Raw genomic sequence first — 21,641 nt, 5'->3', positions numbered from 1 at the left:
TGTTAGTCAATTTACAATCTTTAATATTCATATTTTATATGTACAGTGTAACTTGTCGAGAAAAAGAAATTTACAGAAAGTCACGTTGATGATGCAAGTAATAAAAAATGTCTAATCATTAACTCTTTTGGAATTTAGCAAAGTTCTTTTATCTTTCAACATTATATGTACGACTAACAAGACTGGACAATCTTTGGAATATTTGAGATTTGTAGAATTTGAATTAACGATTTAGGAGATATTAAAAAAATAAATTGTAAATAATAAACGAGTCATTTTATCAAATTGAGTCATCTAAAAAGGAAGAAATCAGTGTTATACTACTCAATGCACACGTTAACAAAGATGTTTACAATCGCTGTTTCTGGTATAAAAATGCCAACATCTTTTTTTAAGATGTTTATTCAACATCTTCCTCTGCCATCACGCCTTGTGGATTGAGTCTCTGCGAAATGAAACATTGAAACATTTAAATCAACATCGAAACTAACTTGAAATTGTTCGAGAATTTCAAAGAAAAAACTCATTAACTCACTTGTCCAACCGTTGGCAGTCGCTGCAAAAGGAGGTGGAAAATTGGTGGAGGAAGTGTCTTTTGAAGAACTTGTAGAAGATGGTGGGGTTGACCACACACCGCTACTGCATTTGCTAAATGCTCAATACCGCCTTCAACATCACCTGAAGCCAACATTTCCTCGCCCAACTCTACCTGTGAAAATATATTTTACTCGTTAAAAATCGTCCAATTGTGGTGTCAATTATTTCACAGCAAATCTCGAATGTACCTCTTGAACGAAAAACTTTTGAACCACATCATGATCTTTGAGGTTTGGTATTTTAGAACCAGCTTTTTGGGCTTCTTTTCTGGCTTTCCTTCCTATAAAAATACATTTTTTATATTTTAGTAAAGGGTACATAAAATGTATTAGCTACAATTTTCATTCAAGAATGAAGCTGAAACTAGCACCCGCTTCATTTTGGAAATTAAATTTTAGAGTTAAATATCCTTTTTGTTTAAAATCAATATCAAATTTGGAAAAATTAAGCAGATGTTGATTAACTGGGTACAAGTTGTAGCTTCATAAAAAAATATTTAACGTTAAAATTCAATTCCTAAAATTGAATTCGGGCATATGAAGAGTTGTTTCAATCAACATTCTATCACATATAAATTTAGTTGAAAAAAATGTTGCCAAATTTTAATTATTTTAAATAATAGTGCTGCAACTTATAAATTCTTATAAATAATTTCAGGGTTGAGACGCTTTTGCTCTTTTCAAATTCCCTGACTTTTCCAGGTTATCCCCTTGGCTGTCAACGAAATTTCCACTGTTTGGGCCGAAAGTGTGTTGAAAACATTTCTAATGGATTTTTATGAAACTTGGTATTCTAAGGTTTTCGGATCGCTGATTACGAATCTGATATTAGGTTTCTAAAATTCAAAATGGCGGATCCAATATAGCGGACGACAAAATAAAAAATTGGTCAGATTGACTTGAAACTGAATACTCGGTGGGTTTCAGGGTGGCTGATTACAAATCCGCCATTAGTTTTTCAAAATTCAAAATGGCGGATCCAATATGGCGGAAATTTTTTTTTTAAATTGGTCAAATTTGCTTGAAAATGGTTAGTAACCAGTGTCAAACAAATTCAATAAATTTTCTGCCATTTTGAATTTTGAAAAAATGATTTCAGATTCGTAATCAGCGACTCCGAAAATCCCCGAGTATTCAGTCTCAAGTCAATCTGATCAATTTTTTATTTTGTCGTCCGCCATATTGGATCCGCCATTTTGAATTTTAGAAACCTAATAACAGATTCGTAATCAGCGACCTCAAAAACCCCCGAGTAAAAATTATTGTATTACATAGCATAAAATTAATTTTTAAGGTTTTTCTTACATTTTCTTTTAACTTCAGCTTTTTTAAATCAAATTACTTTTTTGTTAAACTTTTTCTGGTAATTATTCTTTAAATTTGTTATCAAACATTTTATTACAATGATACTTTTATTTTACAATAACGTGAATTTTACGAATAGGGTAGATGTACCAGTTGTGGCCACTTTAAGCTGTTAGTCGTCTTTTAGTAAGAAAATAGATTTATTAAAGTACTGAATTTTATTATAATTTTTTTATATCATATTTATTGGAGTCAATTATATTGATTTTCAAACTTAATAAAGTTTTTTAGCTATATTTGCTATTAAAAAATAAACAAATTGCTTCAAAAAACCTGTTTCACCAGTAGTGGCCACACCAGCACCACTTGTGGCCACCACTGTCCCAGTTGTGGCCACTGCTTAAAAAGTGTTATCAGGATATTGAGGAATTATATTTTTTTAATAAATAATTAGAATTAGTAAATCTAACTTGTACAGTAATTAAGTACATTTATAAAAGAAATTAATTAAATTCCATAAATCTTTAATTTATTTAAAATCACAGTTTACTTTTTTAACATGCACTGGATTTTTTTTAAATCTTCCTTCTTCCTTTTATTAACATTTTTGCCTTTAAGAAAAAAAAAGTTTTGTTATTTTACCCACACTTTTAATATAATAATTATAGCATAATTCAAATTAAAAAACTAATTAATTAACTATTACAGAGGATAAATAATTAGAAAATACAACAGCAAGAAATGTATTACTTAAACGTGAAATTATTATTTTTATTCAGTTATTAATTCAATGGAAGTAAAATAAATACTGTCATACTTCAAATTATTTTTCGAAATGAATTCATTTATTAAGATAATTATAATATGAAAACTACTATTAATCAAACTAAAATCATGACAATTTTGCCGATAAAATATATAGTGTGGCCAAAAACGGTGCTTTTATATTTTTGCTGTACCGTTTTTGGACACGGGCTTTTTTACAAATATTTGAGGTTATTATTTTAAAAGCATTGTTTTTATATAAATATTTATCCCCTAGAAATATTGTATAAAAAGAAAAATATGAAAATATTGATATTAATGTCGAAAAACAATCATTTACTTCCCAGTGATATTTCAACTCATCTACTAAAAATTGTACTTATTCGCCACTGTCAAAATATTTGTACAGTTATGTGTGTTTTTAAATTAAATCAGCTGAATTTCTGTCAAAAACAAGTGAACACAATGTTGCCTACTTATTTTAGAATTTTATGAAAGTATTTATAATTCACTAGTAACTATAAAAACTTCAATAATGCCAAAATAAATCTGAAAGTGGCCACAACCGGTGCAGTGGCCACAAACGGTACATCTACCCTATACGAAGTAAATTACAGAAAAATATTAGAAAATTTTAATAATTTTTATAAGAGAATTGACATTGAAAATAGTAAATTTTGCTATTAAAAATTGTTATTTTATAATATCCATAGTAAATTTTATTGAAAATTAGTAAAATATACTTTAAATTTAGTAAAATTTATTCTGGAATTAATAAAATTTGTCAAAAATTCTAAATTCCAAACAATTTTTATTTTTCTCGCAGAAGTAAAATTTATTTTATATTATGAAAACCTTTTATGAAAAAATTGTTTCAAAATACTAAAATTTTTCCAAAGTTTGCGAAAAGTAAAAGTTTTTTTTCAAGCATGGCTAAAAATTTTGCTAACTTACAAAAAATGACAATATTTATAAGTTTTTCTCTGAAAAATAAGGGAAAAAGGGTAGAAAATTTATGATTTTAGGTTTTTAGCGTATTTTAGTAATTTAAGGGGATAAAAAAGGGATTAACTGTGATCCCTGGTGTCAAGTGTGCAATGGAGAAATAAATCTAATCTAATCTATTTACCGTAGACTTAATGCAAAAGACAATCGACAGTATTGTGATGCAATATTTTTTATCACTTTTCTTTACAAAATTTCAAAAAAAGTTTAATCATTTTTTCCATTCATTTTTTTTTCAAAAAAAATATTTTTTAACTCTCTCTATACTTTTATTTTAATGCATAGTATCTCCCGCAGAGAAAACTACATAATTGTATTTAACTCAGACTGGAGTTCTTTTTTTAAACAAAATTAGTCTAAAATGATGTTTAATAGTTTGGCAGCTAAGTATAAACAAGAAATGACACATTTTTAAGTAATAGTTTAAAAAGTCATTTGTTAAAAAGTGAATTTTTTAAAATTTACTACCAAAAAAATTAAATGTTAACTTCGTGTTAGTACGAAAGTCTAATGTTTAACCTATAGGAACACTATTAAACTTGGAAATATTAAAAAATAATCTGTTAATTAGAAATGTTCTTATTAGTCCATTTTTTAGGATATTTTCCCTAAAATTTTGAACGTTCAAATGAATGAAAATTTTTTTTCTCTTTACACATTTTCAGAAACGGAAAATAATCTAAATTGAAAAATTTACTCAGTAAAATCCTTTTCTAATAAAATACAAAATAAAAAGAAGTAACAAAAAATGCTCCTTCTCTTGAACGTTCGAAACTTTAGGAACATGAATACATGTGTATCCGTTTAAAAAAATATAATTTTTTAAACTCTATTTTTATTTTTATAATTTTCAAAAGAATTCCAGTCTCATAAACAAATATTAAAGGATAAAAAAATGTCTGAATTATACTTGAAGAATACAATAAATTCTTATAACCGCTTACAACATGAAATAAAAATGAAAAAATAAATCCATGAAATTGAATTCCAAGTAACTTACGCTCGCGAAGTTTCTTCTTAAAGTCAGGGTCACTTCGACGCTTTTGGTCAAAATAAAAGCAATATCCAACGAAAATACTAACAACTCCTACAGCAAGTCCAACTGTAGTTCTTGAAACCATGATTATTTTTACATATAAATTTGAAATTTATTCTTCACAAACACCTCACATGCCCATTGCTAATTGCAGAAAAGCATGGCTGTCATGACCAACTAAACAAGGTTTCTCCAGGCGCAAATAAAAAGTCACATAATCAATGCCCGGCAACGACAACCGCCATCTTGATAAAACTTTCGCGTTAGGCTGCTTCTACAACAACGTTTTTTTCATCGACACGAACAAGATGCACTGTTAAAACCATGCAAAATAGTTGCGCGCGCATCGTTTTCACGCTCATGTCAATGAAAAAAAAGATATTGTAGAAGCAGCTTTAATGGTCAATACACATCGATAGCGAGACAAGCCAATCACGCAATCGTCAACTTGAACTTTAACATAAGATAGAGAAGGACAGAAGACATCACTCCATTACGTTGAGTCCACAATAGCACTCTTGAACGGAACGTAAGCATTGTTTCGTTACGTTTTGTTTACGTTCCGTTCAAGAGTGCTATTGTGGACTCAACCTATTAAAGGCCAATTCGTTCGCGATCGACGTGTTCCGAAAAATAAATAAAGGTGCTTCTATACCTCTGGTGGATTGGTCAAGCAATCGGCTCGATGAATTTTCACGGTCGGAAAATGTACTTTCATGGCGGATATTTTTGAATAAGTAAATGTTGAAAAGGTTTTTACTTGAAAATTTATTTAAAAAAATGATTTTATCATAGAAATTCTTTTGAAATTTATGTTAAAAAACATGTTTTATTTTAAAAGTTATCAAATTTTAATTCAAAATGTTTTAATTTTCCAAAGAAGTGTAAAAAGCCTAATGTTTTTGAAATGCTAGTACAGACGGTACAGACTGTTTGTTATGAATGTACATAACCTAGCGTTGTGTTGTCGTGCTTGTGATATTATATTCTAAATTTAATGATTTTATTATTATTATATTAAATAATAATGAACAGACAACACAACGCTAGGTTATGTACATTCATAACAAACAGTCTGTACCGTCTGTACTAGCATTTCAAAAACATTAGGCTTTTTACACTTCTTTGGAAAATTAAAACATTTTGAATTAAAATTTGATAACTTTTGAAATAAAACATGTTTTTTAACATAAATTTCAAAAGAATTTCTATGATAAAATCATTTTTTTAAATAAATTTTCAAGTAAAAACCTTTTCAACATTTACTTATTCAAAAATACCCGCCATGAAAGTACATTTTCCGACCGTGAAAATTCATCGAGCCGATTGCTTGACCAATCCACCAGAGGTATAGAAGCAAGTGTACGTAATTTTGACCAAAATTAAAATATGTATACAGATTGTGAATAAATATTTAGTGATGCCTTTTCTATAGAAAAGGATACAAATATATATCTGTCCTTTTCTAATCCATGCATTGCGTTCGCGAACCGATACGTCGACCGAAAGCAGAAAATCATTAGAGTGAAAAGAACAACAATATCTCCTATCTCTTTTGCACTTATGACGTCTGAGAAATATGCTTTTAGATCCTATTGAAAAAAGGCCTCATAACATGAGAAAGAAAAACCGAAGAGCAGAGATATTTCGTTCCTTTTCTCTCACACCTAAAGCCTCATTCACACGTTTGCATGCCTAGGCACGTGCTGCCAGAAAAGATATATTTGAGTTAAGCAATTTAACTAATAGTAAACTCTAAATTATAAAGGAATATATATTGTAATTCGAGACATGCGGGAATAAACGTGTGTTATTTAGGCTCTTTCAGAAGCATTAACGCATAGATATAGCATTAACGAGGTTGTGAGCGCATTGATTGGGTGAGCATTTTTTACTTGTGCTTGATGAAAACTTGCTCTCTTTGAGCGTGAGTGAGTGTGAGACTCAGTGAGACTGTTGGACGAGGAAGCCGATTGGTGGGTTCATAAAGACGCGTAGGAATATCGACACTCTGCTAGAAACTGTCTAACATCGGAGTGGCAGTTTCCTACCACCAATACACAGGAACTTTACAGTACTCTATCGCCGACCATTGGTCCTCAATTTACGGACCAATCATTGGGAAATTGCCCACGAAAATATCCAATGTAAGTCCACAAATTATCAAACCAACCCGGTGCTCACATACGGCACTGTTTTATAAATGACACATTTTGTTGAGATTCGCTTTTCGACCAAATATCTTCAACATCAACTTTCGTAACAATCGGTTTCGATTATGCTCCCAGCAATTATTAATGTCATCTCTAATGTCACGATTATAAGGACGCAAACCTTATGTTTCTTTAGAATTTTTCAAACATTTTCCAAATTATAATTAAAGTCAAACATTTACTTTGTCGTTGTGATCCGCAACTTGTTTCTCATTGCTGTCAATATATTAGTAGCATTTTTTTAAGAAATTATTATGTGTTGTTCTTGATATATTTGCTATCATATGTGCTAGTCCTACTAGAGTCTTTATCAAACGTATACACCATTCAATATGACATTTCGTATTGATGAGTTTTTAATATTAAAATAAACATTTTTTTATTTTTCAAGTTTTATTTTAATTTTTTAATTTTTATATTTTATTTAAGTGTATTAATGTTTTTATTCTAATAGTAATGGTAAAAGTTATTGTTTTACGTAATTTCATTTCCTTTTAACTTTTTTTTTAATATTATTTGTGTAAAAGCATTGAGTAACTATTTACTTTTTTTATTTAATAAAGATTAACTTTTTCTCTTTATAAACTCGTAACCTGTTTTAATAATTAAGTATTAGGTACTTAATTATTTTAATTAATTATTATTTTTTGACATAATAAATCAAGTACCTTAAAAATGTACTTAAATGATAAGTATACAACAATAATAATTGATTTCATTCTGAATATTAAAACTAATTTATTAATAAATAATAATCAATTATTATAAAATAAATAAAACTAAATTTGTTGGCAATGTTTTCCCATTTTTTTGATGTACATATTGAGAACAAACGATTTAAATTTTTTTTAAATTCTGCAAAACAAAAAAGTTGAATCACTGAATAAATTAATGTAAATACCACTGTATTTACAGTGGTATTAAAAAAAGTAAAAATCCATGGTCAGTCAATAAAATTTCTTTATTTTTATGAAATTTCTTAACCATTACATGTAAAAATTGAAAATTAGTGTTTAAGATGACGAAAAAGTTCGGATAAAATGATTTTCAGTTCCGATAATAGAGAATCGAACAACGGAGATTCAAATAATCGAGGTTCCACTGTATACAAAATTTTTTTAAAATGAGTCGATTTTAATGTGTGACTTTGTTTAAACAAATAAGCATATTTTCAAAATCATGTTTTGAAGAAAATAAACTTTACTACATTAAGATCGAATCATTTTTTAAAAATTCTATAGGAGCGATGTAACGAATCACATTTTTTAGTATAAAATGCAACTTATTACAATTTTTGAATCATTGTTTAATATATTTAAATTTCTTAAATTTATCTACAGTAAAAATCTTTTTGAATCCTTGAAATTTCATAAAATTTAATTGAAAATAATTTATTTTTTCAAGTATTTTGTTACAATTTTGGAAAATCAACTTTTGAAGAATTTTAATTGCAAATTTTGAAATTAATTGAATTATCAAAAATGTTGATGAAAAATCTTTAATTTAAAAATGAAAATTAATGAAAATTAGCTTCTACTTTTTTAAAATTCAATACTTTCAGTATTTTTAATTACATATTTCCAAAAATTCAAATACATACAAAAAATAATAACATTTTAGAATTATTTTTAACATTTTGGAGATAAAAATTAAGTTAAAATTTTGTATTAAAATTCATCAAAAAATGAATTAGTTTTTTTAAATTATACAAAAATTCTTTTAAAAAATTCAATTATTTTCGAAAAATTACATTACAATTATATAAAAACTAATTCTTAGAAGTATTTTATTATGATTCTTTAAGATTCAATTATTTTAGAACATAGTAAATTAAATTTTTTTTAAATTTACTGTTTAAATCTTCCATTAAATTTAGAAGAAATCATGTTCATATTATTTACAATTAAAATTTTTTCAGAAATTTGATTATTTTTATTTATATTTTTCAAAAATTGAATTATTTTAAAAAGATTTTACCAAATTTTTCAATTGTAGGTATATAATTCAAAAACAATTAATTTTTTAAAAATTATTTAAAAATATTTTTAGAATATTAATTCTAACAATTTCTTTATTATAATTTTTTGAAAATATTAGATTTTAATAACTTGAGAAAAAAACATGGACAATTACCATTATTATAAAAAATTGAGTTTTTGTATTTAAATAAGTAAATTATTAAATGTGCAAATCCAAACTTTAAAGTCAAATAAATGAGATAATAGATTTTTTTAAACAGAACCAATAATAAATTTATATTATGATGTTATTTTGTTTGGATTTGCGTAATTTTAGTGAGATCTTATTTTGTTTTTTGAAAAAATCCATTCATATAATTTATATATTTCGTTTTCAACAACTCAGAAACAATGTCAGAATTAAAACATCACCTTTTGTTTTTGTTAAAATTAAAAAAAACTATACATACCCTTAACAGGAAAAAAATGAGAAAAAAGATTAATTTTTTAAAGGAAGCATACATTTCTGTATTTTTGTTTTAAAAACTCAAAATGAGCGTCAGAATTGAAACGTTACCATTAGTTTTTATTAAAATTAGAAAAAACTACCCTTAAAATGGTGAAATTCAGATTTTTCATACGTAAATGTAAAAAAATTTATTTTTAACTGCACTTTGTTTTAAAAGAGGGAAACAAATTCAGATCAAAGAAAAAGGAAACGAAATTTAAATGATATTTTAATTCGTTGTTTGTTTGATCACCTTTTTTTGAAAAAAATTCCATCTATTTTTAAGTGAAAAAAGTAACTATAATGTAAAACATGTGAGTTAAATATATTATAAAAAGGCAAGTAGAGTTTATATTTGTATATAACATATGTTGTTAATCTGAAAAACATAATTTCTCTTACTACAACTACATCCCTCCCACTACTATATGAAAAGAATGCCAGTGTGCGTGCACCTATATATATTCTGACGCAATTTACATACGAATAGTAATCGATATTTTCTTATTCAATTCATTTCCCATAAAATAATCAATGAGTTAGAAAATTGTTATCTACATTCTCAACAATTTACGCCATTACATTCTTTAATTCATATTTTCTCACTACTCCTAATTACTATATAATTATAATCAGGGTTGCCACGCTTTTCCTCATTTCAAATTCCCATATTTTTCCAGGTTTTCCAGATTAAACAACGGAATTTTTCCAGGTTTTTAAAACTATATTTTAAAAAATTAAATAATTAGTCATTAGGTATAAGAATGATAAGATTTTCAAAAATTTCAAAGTCAAACCTTTCTGAAATTAGACAATCGATATCTTCATGTTTTATAAATAATTAAAAATAACCGACTGATAAAATCATTATTTTACTTTTATTATTATTTGTAATTATTATTATATCATTATTTGTACTTTTCACTCGTTTGTTTAGCAAATAAATAAATATTTTATATTATAAGAATATTGTTACTGTAACTTATTCAAAATTACTTTCATCAATTCAATTCAATTCAATTATTGTTTTCCAGAATTTTTAACTAAAATTCTTCTTTAAATTATATTAATTACTTTTAATAATTTTTGAAAAAGTTCTTTGAAGATTTTCGTATCTATTTGTTTACAATTAAACTTTATGAAATTTCGATTATTCGGAAATTCTTCAATTGAATATATTATCAATAAATTAAAGACTTGAAATAAATAAAAAAAAAAATTCCATTAAACTTTTTGAAAATTTCTACAAATATGTTTATTAAAATTATTTTGAAAAAAAAATTGAATTGTTAAAAAGAATTTCATTAAAATTTTTGAAAATTTAATTCTTTCAAGAAATTTAATTAAAAATGTATTGACAATAATACTTGAAATCTAATAAATAAATTATAGGAAGGCTTCTTAAAATAATTGAATTTCTTTGAGGAATTTTAATAAAATTTTTAAGAATAATTGAAATTCTGCGATGAATTTTATTATTTATGAAAATAATTGAATGTTTGCGTAGAATTTTATTCAAATTTTGTTTTATAATGGAATTCTTTTGAAATTAAGTTTGAAATATTTGACTTATTCCCTGACATTTCCAGGTTTTCCAGGTTGTGTGGCAACCCTACTAATGATTAAAAATTGAGTACACACAATAGAAAAAACTTAAAAGTGCACATGGGGTCGAACTATTGTACATAATAAGCCTCGTTACTATGTACATTGCAATCGATGTTGTTAAAAACTTTTCTCTCAAACTGAGAAGAAATTAAAGTAAGGGAATTGAAATGACATGACCTTGACTTTTCGTTAATTTTTTGGCAGTAACCTGCCATGGATCAGCTTGGCGAGGGCCAAGCGGTGATGGTTGGAGGTGCAGGAGGCACGGTGCAAGTGGTGCAGATGAATCAAGCTGGACAGACAATGATGCTTCCTCAGACTATTCAAGTCGCTGCTCCAAACGGACAAATTCAAGTAGTTCCTGTTTCGAGTTTGGCAGGCACAGGGCAGCAGATTGTCATTCAGCAGCCGCAAACTCCACAAATCATTCAAACTCCGGATGGGCAAACCTACATTTACCAGCCCGTTCAATTGGAAGGTCAAGTTCAACAAACCCAACAACCCACTGGTAATAAATTTTTTCTATTGTAGATTGTATTAAACATTGCGTATCCAACTGTGTGTGCGAAAGAAGGACTAATACTTCACACTTCCATTCTTCTTATTTTAATGCTCACGCTCCACTTTTCTTTAATTAAGTACGCAATGGACTTTTTGCTTGTTTTTAGTTAAGATTTTATGAATAACAGAACCAAGAATTCGAAAATATTTTTCCGATGGTTTTTGACGTCCGAATTGCTCCAGAACGTCAATTTTTTTTAAATATTGTGACCCAAAAGTGTAAAATACTCGTTTTTAGTCATTTTTGAAGTCTTGTAACATCAAAAGAGAATTTTTTTCTAAAAGTTCGTAGCATCATCTGAAAGTGTACTGTTCTTCGCATTTAAAAACCTTTTGAGATTTTGCATTGAAATACAATTGAATCGTTTATGGAGCATTATTTACAAATTATTTTCATAAATAATAACATTTTTTACAGGGATTCAATTATTTTCATAAATAATGAAACTCATCGCAGACTTCACTGAGAAAACGATTTATTTGATCCAAACGGAATTTTGTTTGAATCAAACTTAGAACATCTTTGTTATACAGTTAAACATATTTAATTCAAACATAAATTATGGTTGATTTTAAATTATTCACAATCAACTTTTAAGTTTGAATCAAACAAAAAATTTTTTAAAATATTTTTTGTTTAAATCAAAGCAGTACAAACTAATTTCAATTAAACAAAATCATCTAACATTATTTTTGTATTTGAATTAAGTATATATTCTTTACTCAGTGTTTCAATTATTTTCAATACATTTTTAATAGAATTCCTCGAAAAATGTAATTATTCTTAAAAATTTTATTACAATTCGTCAAAAAAATTCAATTATTTTAAAAAACTTTTCCGTCCTATTTTTTCAATACATTTGTAATTAAATTTCTTCAAAGAACTAAATTATTTTTAATAATTTTAATGAAATTCTTTGTTCCAATTCAATTTCTTTCAAAATTCTTGGCAGAATTTCAATTATTTTTAATAGAATTTTCATCAAACTTCTCGAAAAATTAAATTATTCTTAAAAATTTTATTAAAATTTGTCAAGAGAATTCAATTATTATAAAAATTTGTTGATAAAATTCTTTAAATGAAAATTCAATTGTAAGAAACATTCAATTATTCAATAAATTGTTTATTTTTGTATTTAAATAATTGAATTCTCGTAGAATTTTCTAATAAATATTGATTTAAAAATGAATTTCAGTTAAAATTTTTTGATTATAATTGAATATTGAAAGCATTATAGCGTGGATTTTTAGAAATAATTGAATTTTCAGAAGATTTCAAATTAAAATCTTTGAAAATTTGTACTTTTCATACTTTTAATTAAGAATTCTGTAGAATTATTTTTTCAAAAAGTTTAATTGAATAATTTTTTTTAATTATTAGAAGTCTTTAATTTCTAATATATTTAATTGAAGAATATCCGAATAATCGAAATTTCGTAAAATTAAATTGTAAACAAAAGAATTTTGAAAATTCTCAAAGAACTTTTTCAAAAATTATTTTAAAAAAATTGACTTAAAGAAGAATTTTAGTTGACAATTCTAGAAATAAATAATCGAAATAATGAAAATAATTTTTGAAGAAATTACAGTAACAAAGTAGCAAGTTTTAATTATTATAAAACATGAAGAAAGCGATCACTCCGACTCTTAATTTATAGGAAAAAATAATAATTATTAAATATTTATTTAAAAATAAAGTTCTTCAGAGTCAGGGAAAAAGTCAAAGTTTTGTCTGGAAATCAGGGAGTTTTTTTTAACCTGGAAAACTTGGAAAAGTCAGGGAATTTGAAAAGAGCAAAAGCGTGACAACCCTGAAAATTATTTCCAGAATGACTTTTACTATTTTCAAAGACAATTTTTTTATAAAAATTAGAAAAAACTTTACTTTAAAAATAGTATCTAAAATTTACAAATTTTATAATATCCGTCGTAAATTTGATTGAAAATTAGTGAAATATACTTTGAATTTAGTCAAATCTATTGTGGAAATAATAGAATTTGTCAAAAATTCCAAATTATATGCGGATTTTTTTTAGAAGTAAAAGTTAATTTATATTTGTTACCTTTTATGAACAAATTGCCAAGTTTAAAAACTCTAAGAAATAATATAGAAAGATTTTGAAGTTTTAAATGTTATTTAGTCATAGTCTGGTTCTTGGCTCTGTGTCAATAATGGAAAATGTATGTTGTTTTTGATTAAAATGGATAATTTGAATTCAGTTATACTTGAGAATTGAGATTGTTTTCTAATCGTTAATAGAATATAGAAATAAATATTTGACGAAAGAACTATGTTGCAGTTATAAACATCAATGGGAATTTAATGCAAATTGGAGGGTCGACAGCACAGACGGCATCTTCAGCACCTACAACGACTCCAGTGCAACCTATGTCGAGTCCAACTGCAACAACAACACAGGCAGGAAATATAGTCATGGTGATTACTATAGGCAAAGTCTCTAATTCACAATGTTCGTGTACAAATTACACGGACTTGTGATCATGGAGCAATAGCAAATTACGAATTTTGTTATATGTCGACGAGCGATGAAAGTTTACTTCAAAAGCTTCAAATTCCAAGTAATTTATTAGACATTCTGTAAGCAAAATGCGATCCACAATAATTATTCAATAAACTCTAAAGCTAAATGTTTCAAGTGCAAAATAACATTTTTAAATTATTCAAAACAAATAGTTGAGAAATATCAAAATTTTTACAAGACGTACTTTTCATGTAAGAACCAGCAAAAAAACACATCATTTTCACTACAAATAATTCTGGTCAACAACGAAAATACATCTTCTAATAAGAACTTTTTTATTCATAGTTTTAAATAGCAGCGTCAGAGTGAAATACTTTTGGTTTTCGCATACGTAAATCGCATATAACAAGTCGTAAAATTCGATTCCGTTAATTGTCATGTTTGCCCATGCTTGTTAATCGCAACCATTTGGTTTGGCTAATTAGTAATTTTTGCACAGATGGTCCCTGGAAATAGTAGTCAACCTCAGTTTCAAAGAGTCGCGTTGCCGAATGCAGAATTTTTGGAAGAAGAACCTCTCTACGTGAATGCTAAACAATATAGGCGTATTTTAAAGCGCAGACAAGCAAGAGCAAAATTAGAGGCTGAAGGGAAGATACCAAAAGAACGACCGGTGAGTTTCTTTAAATATCAAATAGCACATTGTTTTATCCAATTTGGATTCTAGATCTACACATTTTTAATGTTATTTATAATGTTTTGCTTTTAGAAATACCTACATGAATCCAGACATCGCCATGCCATGAATAGAATTCGAGGTGAAGGAGGACGATTTCATTCTGGACAAGTGAAAAAGAGAAAGTAAGTTCCATTATGTCAAGTCATTTAGGCTTTAATTCTAATTGTAAACGACATTTCTAGTTCGCAGTTTTGTATGAATTGAGGTCAATTATTTTTTTTCAAATATAGGGCGAAATGGGGTGAAAAGTAGTTCATTGTGTATCAACGAGTACTGCTTGTCTTAAACTGACGGTGAAAACTAAAAGCTAGAGTTTTTCATTTTAACTAAAACTAGCGGAAAATATAAACTGATCCTCTTTGATTTTTAATGAGAATTGAATTACTTAAAAAAAGTTTCAGAACAAAGGATTATTTGAACGTACATTTAACATAAACTTTATGTTTTTATTTAATCAGGGTTGCCACGCAACCTGAAAAGCTGGAAATGTCAGGGAATTTTATAAACCTTTAAAAAAACCTGGAAAAGTCAGGGAATTTTGATCGGAATCCTGGAAAATTGTTGTTTTCTAAAGTTATTGAATTTTTTTGAATTTGAAAAATATTCATTTTCTAGAATTCTTGAGAAAACTCTGAATTTTTGTGTCTATAAACTATGAAATTATCACAATTTTATTAGAAATTTTAAAGAAATTAAATTTTTGACAAATTTTAATAATTCAAATTCTTCTGAAATTATTAAATTTTTCAATATAATATATTGAATTAGTTATTAAAAATAATAGATTTATAGAAGAATCTTAGTTAAAAACACTAAAAAAAATTGAATTTTGGAGAAGTTACAAATGATTGCAGAAATTCAATTATTTTCAAGAGTAATAAAATTTTACGGAAACGTTTAATTATTTTTATAAACTTTTATAAATAATAAAAATTTCACTGAAATTCAATTATTTACAAATTTTTTATAAATTTATTTGCAATATTTCAAGTATTTAAGAAAATTAAATTTTTTACAGGCTTCAATCGTTTTTAATACAATTTTAATCGAATTTAAGAAAATTAAAGAAAAATAAAATTATTCTTTAAAATTGTTTTAAAATTCGTGAAAAGAATTTAATATTTTAAAATTTTTTTAATAAAATTCTTTATTAAAATTCAATTTTTTTGAGAAACATTCAGTTATTCGATAAATTATTTATTTTCGTATTTAAATAATTGAAGTCTCGTTGAATTTTCTAATAATAAATTGATTTAAAAAAGAATTTCAGTTAAAATTTTAGATAATAATTGAATATTAAAAGCCTTATATCGTAAATTTTTAGAAATAATTGAATTTTGAAAAGGTTTCATAATTTTAATTATTAATTTTATAGAACTAATTTTTTTGAAACTACATATTTGAAGTTTTTATTTTTTAATATTTTAATATTTAATTGAAGAATTTCCAAATAATCGAAATTTCGTAAAATTGAATAGTAAACAAATGGAATTGAAGTACATAATATGAACATTAATATTGTTTCAGAATGCAACGTCGCAGTCCTTGCCCAACGTAATCATTAGCATCCGACTTAAAGTTAAGTTTCGAGTAATGTGGCAAAAGTATCACTGAACCAAAGTGATGAAAACGACGGCGAAGATGTTATCCATACATGAAATTTCGTGTGTATTATTATCAGCAACCTTGTAATCAGTGCAGAAATTGCAGAAATTGCAGAAATTAATCTGGCGCCGAGAGTGTATATATATACACAAAAATATGTACATATGTATATACGCAGGAGAAATGTTGGTAGAGGGATATTAAAATCACGTTTCACCAGCAGTGCTCTCTTTCGCTCTCTTTCTCTCTCTTTTTTTTATTTAAACGAGTGATTCACTCATCATCAGTTTCAGGGCGAGAAATGCTGCCAAGATTTGTAATCGAAGAGAGCGCCGATGCGATGGCACTGATTTTTGCAAATCTCTAGCAGCATTTTTCTCGTGTACACATATATATCTTTTAGGAAAGAATTATTATTTCGTTTCTTCTGTTATTAAGTTAGACTTTTTGTTACTTATAGGAAAAGAACTGATGTTTAAATTAAGCGAGAGATAAGTGTTTAACAATGTATTTATATTAGTTTTCTTCCTTATTAATTGCTTTAATATAATTAAATTATAAATAATTAAACATTACAATTAAAACTAAAGCTATACCTGCAACTACTATTTTGTAAGATTTCCTTTCTGCATCTATGCTACAAGTAGAAGTCTTAAATACTTAAAATAGTATTTTAGAAATAAATTAATATTTTATAATAAAAGAATGCCTATTATAATTGATATAATAAATGTTGACAATGTCATGTTTCAAGAATTACTAAATATTATTTCGGCTTCAAATTTCAATTTTTCGTCAATATCTCTCTTCTAAGGAAAAATTATCTAATTAAGTTACAATTCCCAAAATTAGCAGAGAAAAAAATTGTTATCTATAATAAATTTTTATGTACAATAAATTACATACAGTGGAACACCAAAAACTATAAATGTGAAAAAGTACACTACCGTCGGGAATTATCGGTACGGCTGCACGCGTACGGCCTTAAAACATACCAATCTATAAATCTCGATTTCTTTGTAAATGCAAATGTCAGAAAATTAACAAAGATACCATTCGAAAGATTATTAAATTCTACTATTAATGATACATAACTGAAAATTTTAATAATTTATACAAAGATTGCAGCAATCGACAAATTTGACAAAAAAAATTAAAAAATAAATTTTTTTTTGAAATTTTTTCAACCCCCGCACATTTTTTAAAAATTGTAGAAAAAATGTGAAACTTACATAAGTGTGATCATTCAAGTCTCATCTTTAATTTAAGACCAAAAGAGTTTAAAAATCTTATTCCGTTCGTGAGATATTATTATAAACGTCCGAGCATGTTTTTTGACAAATGCATTAAATTAGTCGATTTTGAACGATTTTAGGCTGAAAATACTCGGCCGTTTATAATGATATTTCGCTAACCGATTAAGATTTTTGAACTCTCTTGGTCTTAAATTAAAGATGAGACTTAAATGATCACTCTTATGTAAGTTTTAAAATTTTTCTACAATTTTTAAAAAATGTGCAGGGGTTGAAAAAATTTCCAAAAAAACTTTATTTTTAAAATTTTTTTGTCAAATTTGTCGATTGCTGCAATCTTTGTATAAATTATTAAAATTTTCAGTTATGTATCATTAATCGTAGAATTTAATTATCTTTCGAACGGTATATTTGTTAATTTTCTGACATTTGTATTTACAAAAAAATCGTGATTTAAAGACTGGTATGTTTTTGGGCCGTGCGCGTACAGCCGTACCGATAATTCCCGACAGCAGTGTACATTATAATTTTGGATTGGTTCAAGGCTTTTTCGATTCGATTTATTTAGTTGCTAGTTGTAGCTTCAATTTAAGCCTAATTGAGGGTCCCAATCAAAGAACCGGTTATAAGTTTTAGAGACTCTAAATTGAAAAAAGGATTTCAAATTTCAATTTCTTGAAAACATTTTGTATTTGTATAAAGATTACCAAGATGTTTCTCAAAAAATTGGGATTAAAAACAGTTTAATTTTTTACTTACAGGGCAATAATTTTGAGCTTAAAATGGATTATTTTAATCTTTTTCGGTGTAAATTTAATGTTGCATCACTTTTTAATACCTCACAATTTACTTTGGAATTTTCGTATAAATCTATTTAGGCGATATTACATTTTTTCATTGTTTCAAAATGGAGAGGGGGGGGGGGGTAAGAAGAAGTGCATTTTAAAATCTCCAGTAATTCTAATTATGTTAGGTATATAATTTTGTTATATAAAAAAATTTAAGTTAATTTAATTTTGACGTGTCATGTTTCTTAAGGCAATACATGTAAGTATCCAGTTACTTCATTCTGTTCGTTTCAAATGGAAGTCTCGGGTATATTCTTCATTATAGAACAATTTTTTAAAAATTATTTTAGCCCGCTTTCGAAATATTATGCTTTGAAAAAATTAAAAATTTTCAAAATACATAAGTATGCTTGTTTGTTCACAGAATCATAAAAACAGATTATAAAAAATTCGGCAACGAAAACTATTAAAAAATAATGTGGAAGCAGTTTAATTTTTAAAGTAACACCAGTAAAATTTAAGACAATCTAAATTGACCTCATTTAGAGCAATCAATTTTTTTTTGACATTCTTTCAATAGCTAAAATCATATTACACTATGTAAATTTCGAAAAGATAACTCTTAACTGACTTACAAATTTTTCACTTTTCAAAAAAATAAATTTGTTAAAAAATCGAAACTTTTTAAAATCACAAAGTTTTACAAATTTAATTTTTCACTCTCAAATATTATTTTCTTGAAATTGACAAATAAACATCTATCTAAAAAGACTAGTTATACATGTTTAACTAAGCGAAACATGAATATTGTTCAATAAATAATTTGTTTTCTATTTTTCCACAAGACATACAATTTTTAACAATTAAATTTGAAATTTTCTAAAATTTAATTATTTGTAAAAATTATAACTTTACCTTTTCCAAAATGTAATTATTTTTTTAGAATTTTTAATTAAACCTTTTTTTCTAAATCAATTATTTTAAGTAATTTTCGAAAATTCCTCTAAAATGTAATTGAACCGCTATCGACCAAACGAGCTAACGCGTTTTTTTCAAGTAAAAAATATTTTAGTCACCTGCGGTTCAATTATTTCAATACGAAAATTCAATTTTTTATATACTTAATAATTGTAAACTGTAACTCTTCATGTCTTTTGTTTTTAAATTTATTAATATTTACTGAAACTATGTAACTAAAAATTGTGGGAATTATTGGTTTTTGCAAATATTTTAAGCTAACTTTTATTTATTTTTATTTTTAAATTTTTGTTAAAGACATTTTATATATTATTATAATTATTAAGAATTAAATTATTTAAAAATTTCCAATTAAAATTTTTAAAAATTTGATTTTAAAAATTTTGATGAACTATTTCAATTATTTTCAATAATAGTTTTTCAAACTCTCATCAATTATTTAAAACGTTTCTAATTATATTTTTTAAAAGTTTAAAAGATTTTCTACCTTATTCATCGAATTTACATTACATATTGAAATTAAAGTATCTTAAATAAGTTTTTTAAAAACAATGTTGACCCTAAATAATTAAAAAAATAAATATTAAATTTTGTAAAAGTATTTTATAATTTGGGGAGAAAATGCGACAAGACGAAATTTCTGTATAAAAAAGAAATTATATGAAATTTAGTAAAGTTAATTAATAGAATTTGGAGAAATTACAAATAATTGCAGAAATTAAATTATTTTCAAAATAAAAAAAAAATAATAAAATTCTTCTTATAAAATTCAACTATGTTCAAAATTTGAAAAAAATTCTCTTAAAAATTCCAATTATTATCTGTGACGCTCCACGCACGGTGAAAGGGACCTAACGTGACAAATGCTGATTTTTCAGGAAAAGCATTTAAAGTCGAGTGTTCCGATTGGTTGAGATACTTTAGCGAAAATCAGTCCCACTACTCACTACACATTGATAGCTGTCCGTGTTACACGAAGCGCACGAATTGTACGTACATGACCAGTGTAGTAGTATTGAAAAGTAGAGGGGCTGATTTTCTGAACAAGCACGTGTAAACACTCAACAAGCTCATTTTTAAACATTAATAACAAAAGAACCTGTAAGTAGAAATTATTTTTGCTTTCTGTATATGAAAGAGCAACTCAAAAATTATAGAATGATATAAATAACTCAAAATTAATTTTTTGTCACGTAAGGTTCCTTTCACCGTGGAGCGTCACAATTCTTTATAAATAACAAAATTCTTCTCCAAAATTCAATTATTTTCATAAATGTTAAAAAAAACTCTTGTCCTAATTTCAATTATTTAAAAAAAATGTTAATAAAATTGTATGCAAACATTTAATTATTTTCATAAATAATAAAATTTTTTTAAGGAATTCAATTATTATTTTCATAAAAAATAATTTAAAATTCTAGAAAATAATAATTGAATTAAAATGATGAAAATACTTTTGATGAAGTTACAGTAACAATATTCTTATAATATAAAATAATGATTTTATTTCTCGGAGCAATCGATATCTTCATGTTTTATAACAAACAATACTTTTATAAGTTGTTTAATTTAATATTTAAAAAAGGTTTGAATTTGAAATTTTTAAATGTCTTAAATTCCTGTGAAAATCCTGTTCCAAAAATAAGATTAAAAATAGGAATTGTGGAAAATATTTTTCTTGTTTTTCTAAAACAAAATAATAATTTTGTTAAAATAAATTTTCTATTTCTTAATCACAGTTGTTTAACAATTTTCTAATTTTGTTTAGAGGTAAAGAACAAAAATCTGCATAATTTCAATTTGACAAAACACAATATTTAACAACATTTTAGTCTTTTAATGAAGAGAAGTGAAAAAAATTCTGATGATTTTTATTTATTGTCATTACATTATGATATAATAAAATAATATAACATATAATATATCTATAAAGATATTAAAAAACAAAAGACAAAACTAAACTAAACTTGACATAAATTTTTTTAAAGTTTAGTATTTTTTATATCAAAATTTCGCTTTGCGGCTTTTTCTCCCCAAATTGTAAACTACTTTCACAAAATTTAATATTTATTTTCTTTCCGTATAAAAATTAAAATAAGATGCATTTTATACCAAAAAAGTGTCTCTTTGTTACAATATAATCAATATAATCGTTCCAGTTTGATTATAAAAGAATAATTTTGTAAATTGATTCCTAAGAATAAGAGCAGTACGTGAGTAATTAGTCACCTTCACATCAG

The 21,641-nt window shown here is 25.8% G+C and overlaps 2 protein-coding genes across 3 annotated transcripts; one reads left to right on the top strand and one right to left on the bottom strand.

The window, feature by feature from the left end:
* On the bottom strand, positions 1 to 4,928 carry LOC122512243 (mitochondrial import receptor subunit TOM20 homolog). The gene is made up of 4 exons (XM_043627980.1): positions 4,672 to 4,928; positions 786 to 877; positions 536 to 709; positions 1 to 445 (listed from the first exon to the last, which is right to left on the bottom strand). The coding sequence occupies exons 1-4, from the start codon at positions 4,790 to 4,792 to the stop codon at positions 401 to 403; spliced, it is 432 nt and encodes a 143-aa protein (XP_043483915.1). The 5' UTR covers positions 4,793 to 4,928; the 3' UTR covers positions 1 to 400.
* Positions 4,929 to 6,413: 1,485 nt separating this feature from the next.
* LOC122512242 (nuclear transcription factor Y subunit alpha) lies at positions 6,414 to 16,648 on the top strand. 2 transcript variants are annotated; one of them, XM_043627979.1, is made up of 6 exons: positions 6,414 to 6,854; positions 11,199 to 11,502; positions 13,856 to 13,974; positions 14,538 to 14,711; positions 14,808 to 14,899; positions 16,305 to 16,648. In XM_043627979.1, the coding sequence occupies exons 2-6, from the start codon at positions 11,208 to 11,210 to the stop codon at positions 16,333 to 16,335; spliced, it is 711 nt and encodes a 236-aa protein (XP_043483914.1). In that variant the 5' UTR covers positions 6,414 to 6,854; positions 11,199 to 11,207; the 3' UTR covers positions 16,336 to 16,648. The 2 variants fall into 2 exon arrangements, with proteins under 2 accessions (XP_043483914.1, XP_043483913.1); XM_043627978.1 differs by having other exon boundaries at positions 6,415 to 6,854; positions 13,856 to 13,992.
* The last annotated feature ends 4,993 nt before the right edge of the window (positions 16,649 to 21,641 follow it).

The sequence above is a fragment of the Leptopilina heterotoma genome, unplaced genomic scaffold (genome assembly GCF_015476425.1).
Source record: "Leptopilina heterotoma isolate Lh14 unplaced genomic scaffold, ASM1547642v1 Lhet_97, whole genome shotgun sequence".
Classification (NCBI taxonomy): Eukaryota; Metazoa; Arthropoda; class Insecta; order Hymenoptera; family Figitidae; genus Leptopilina; species Leptopilina heterotoma.
This window is presented reverse-complemented; position numbering and strand designations above follow the sequence as displayed.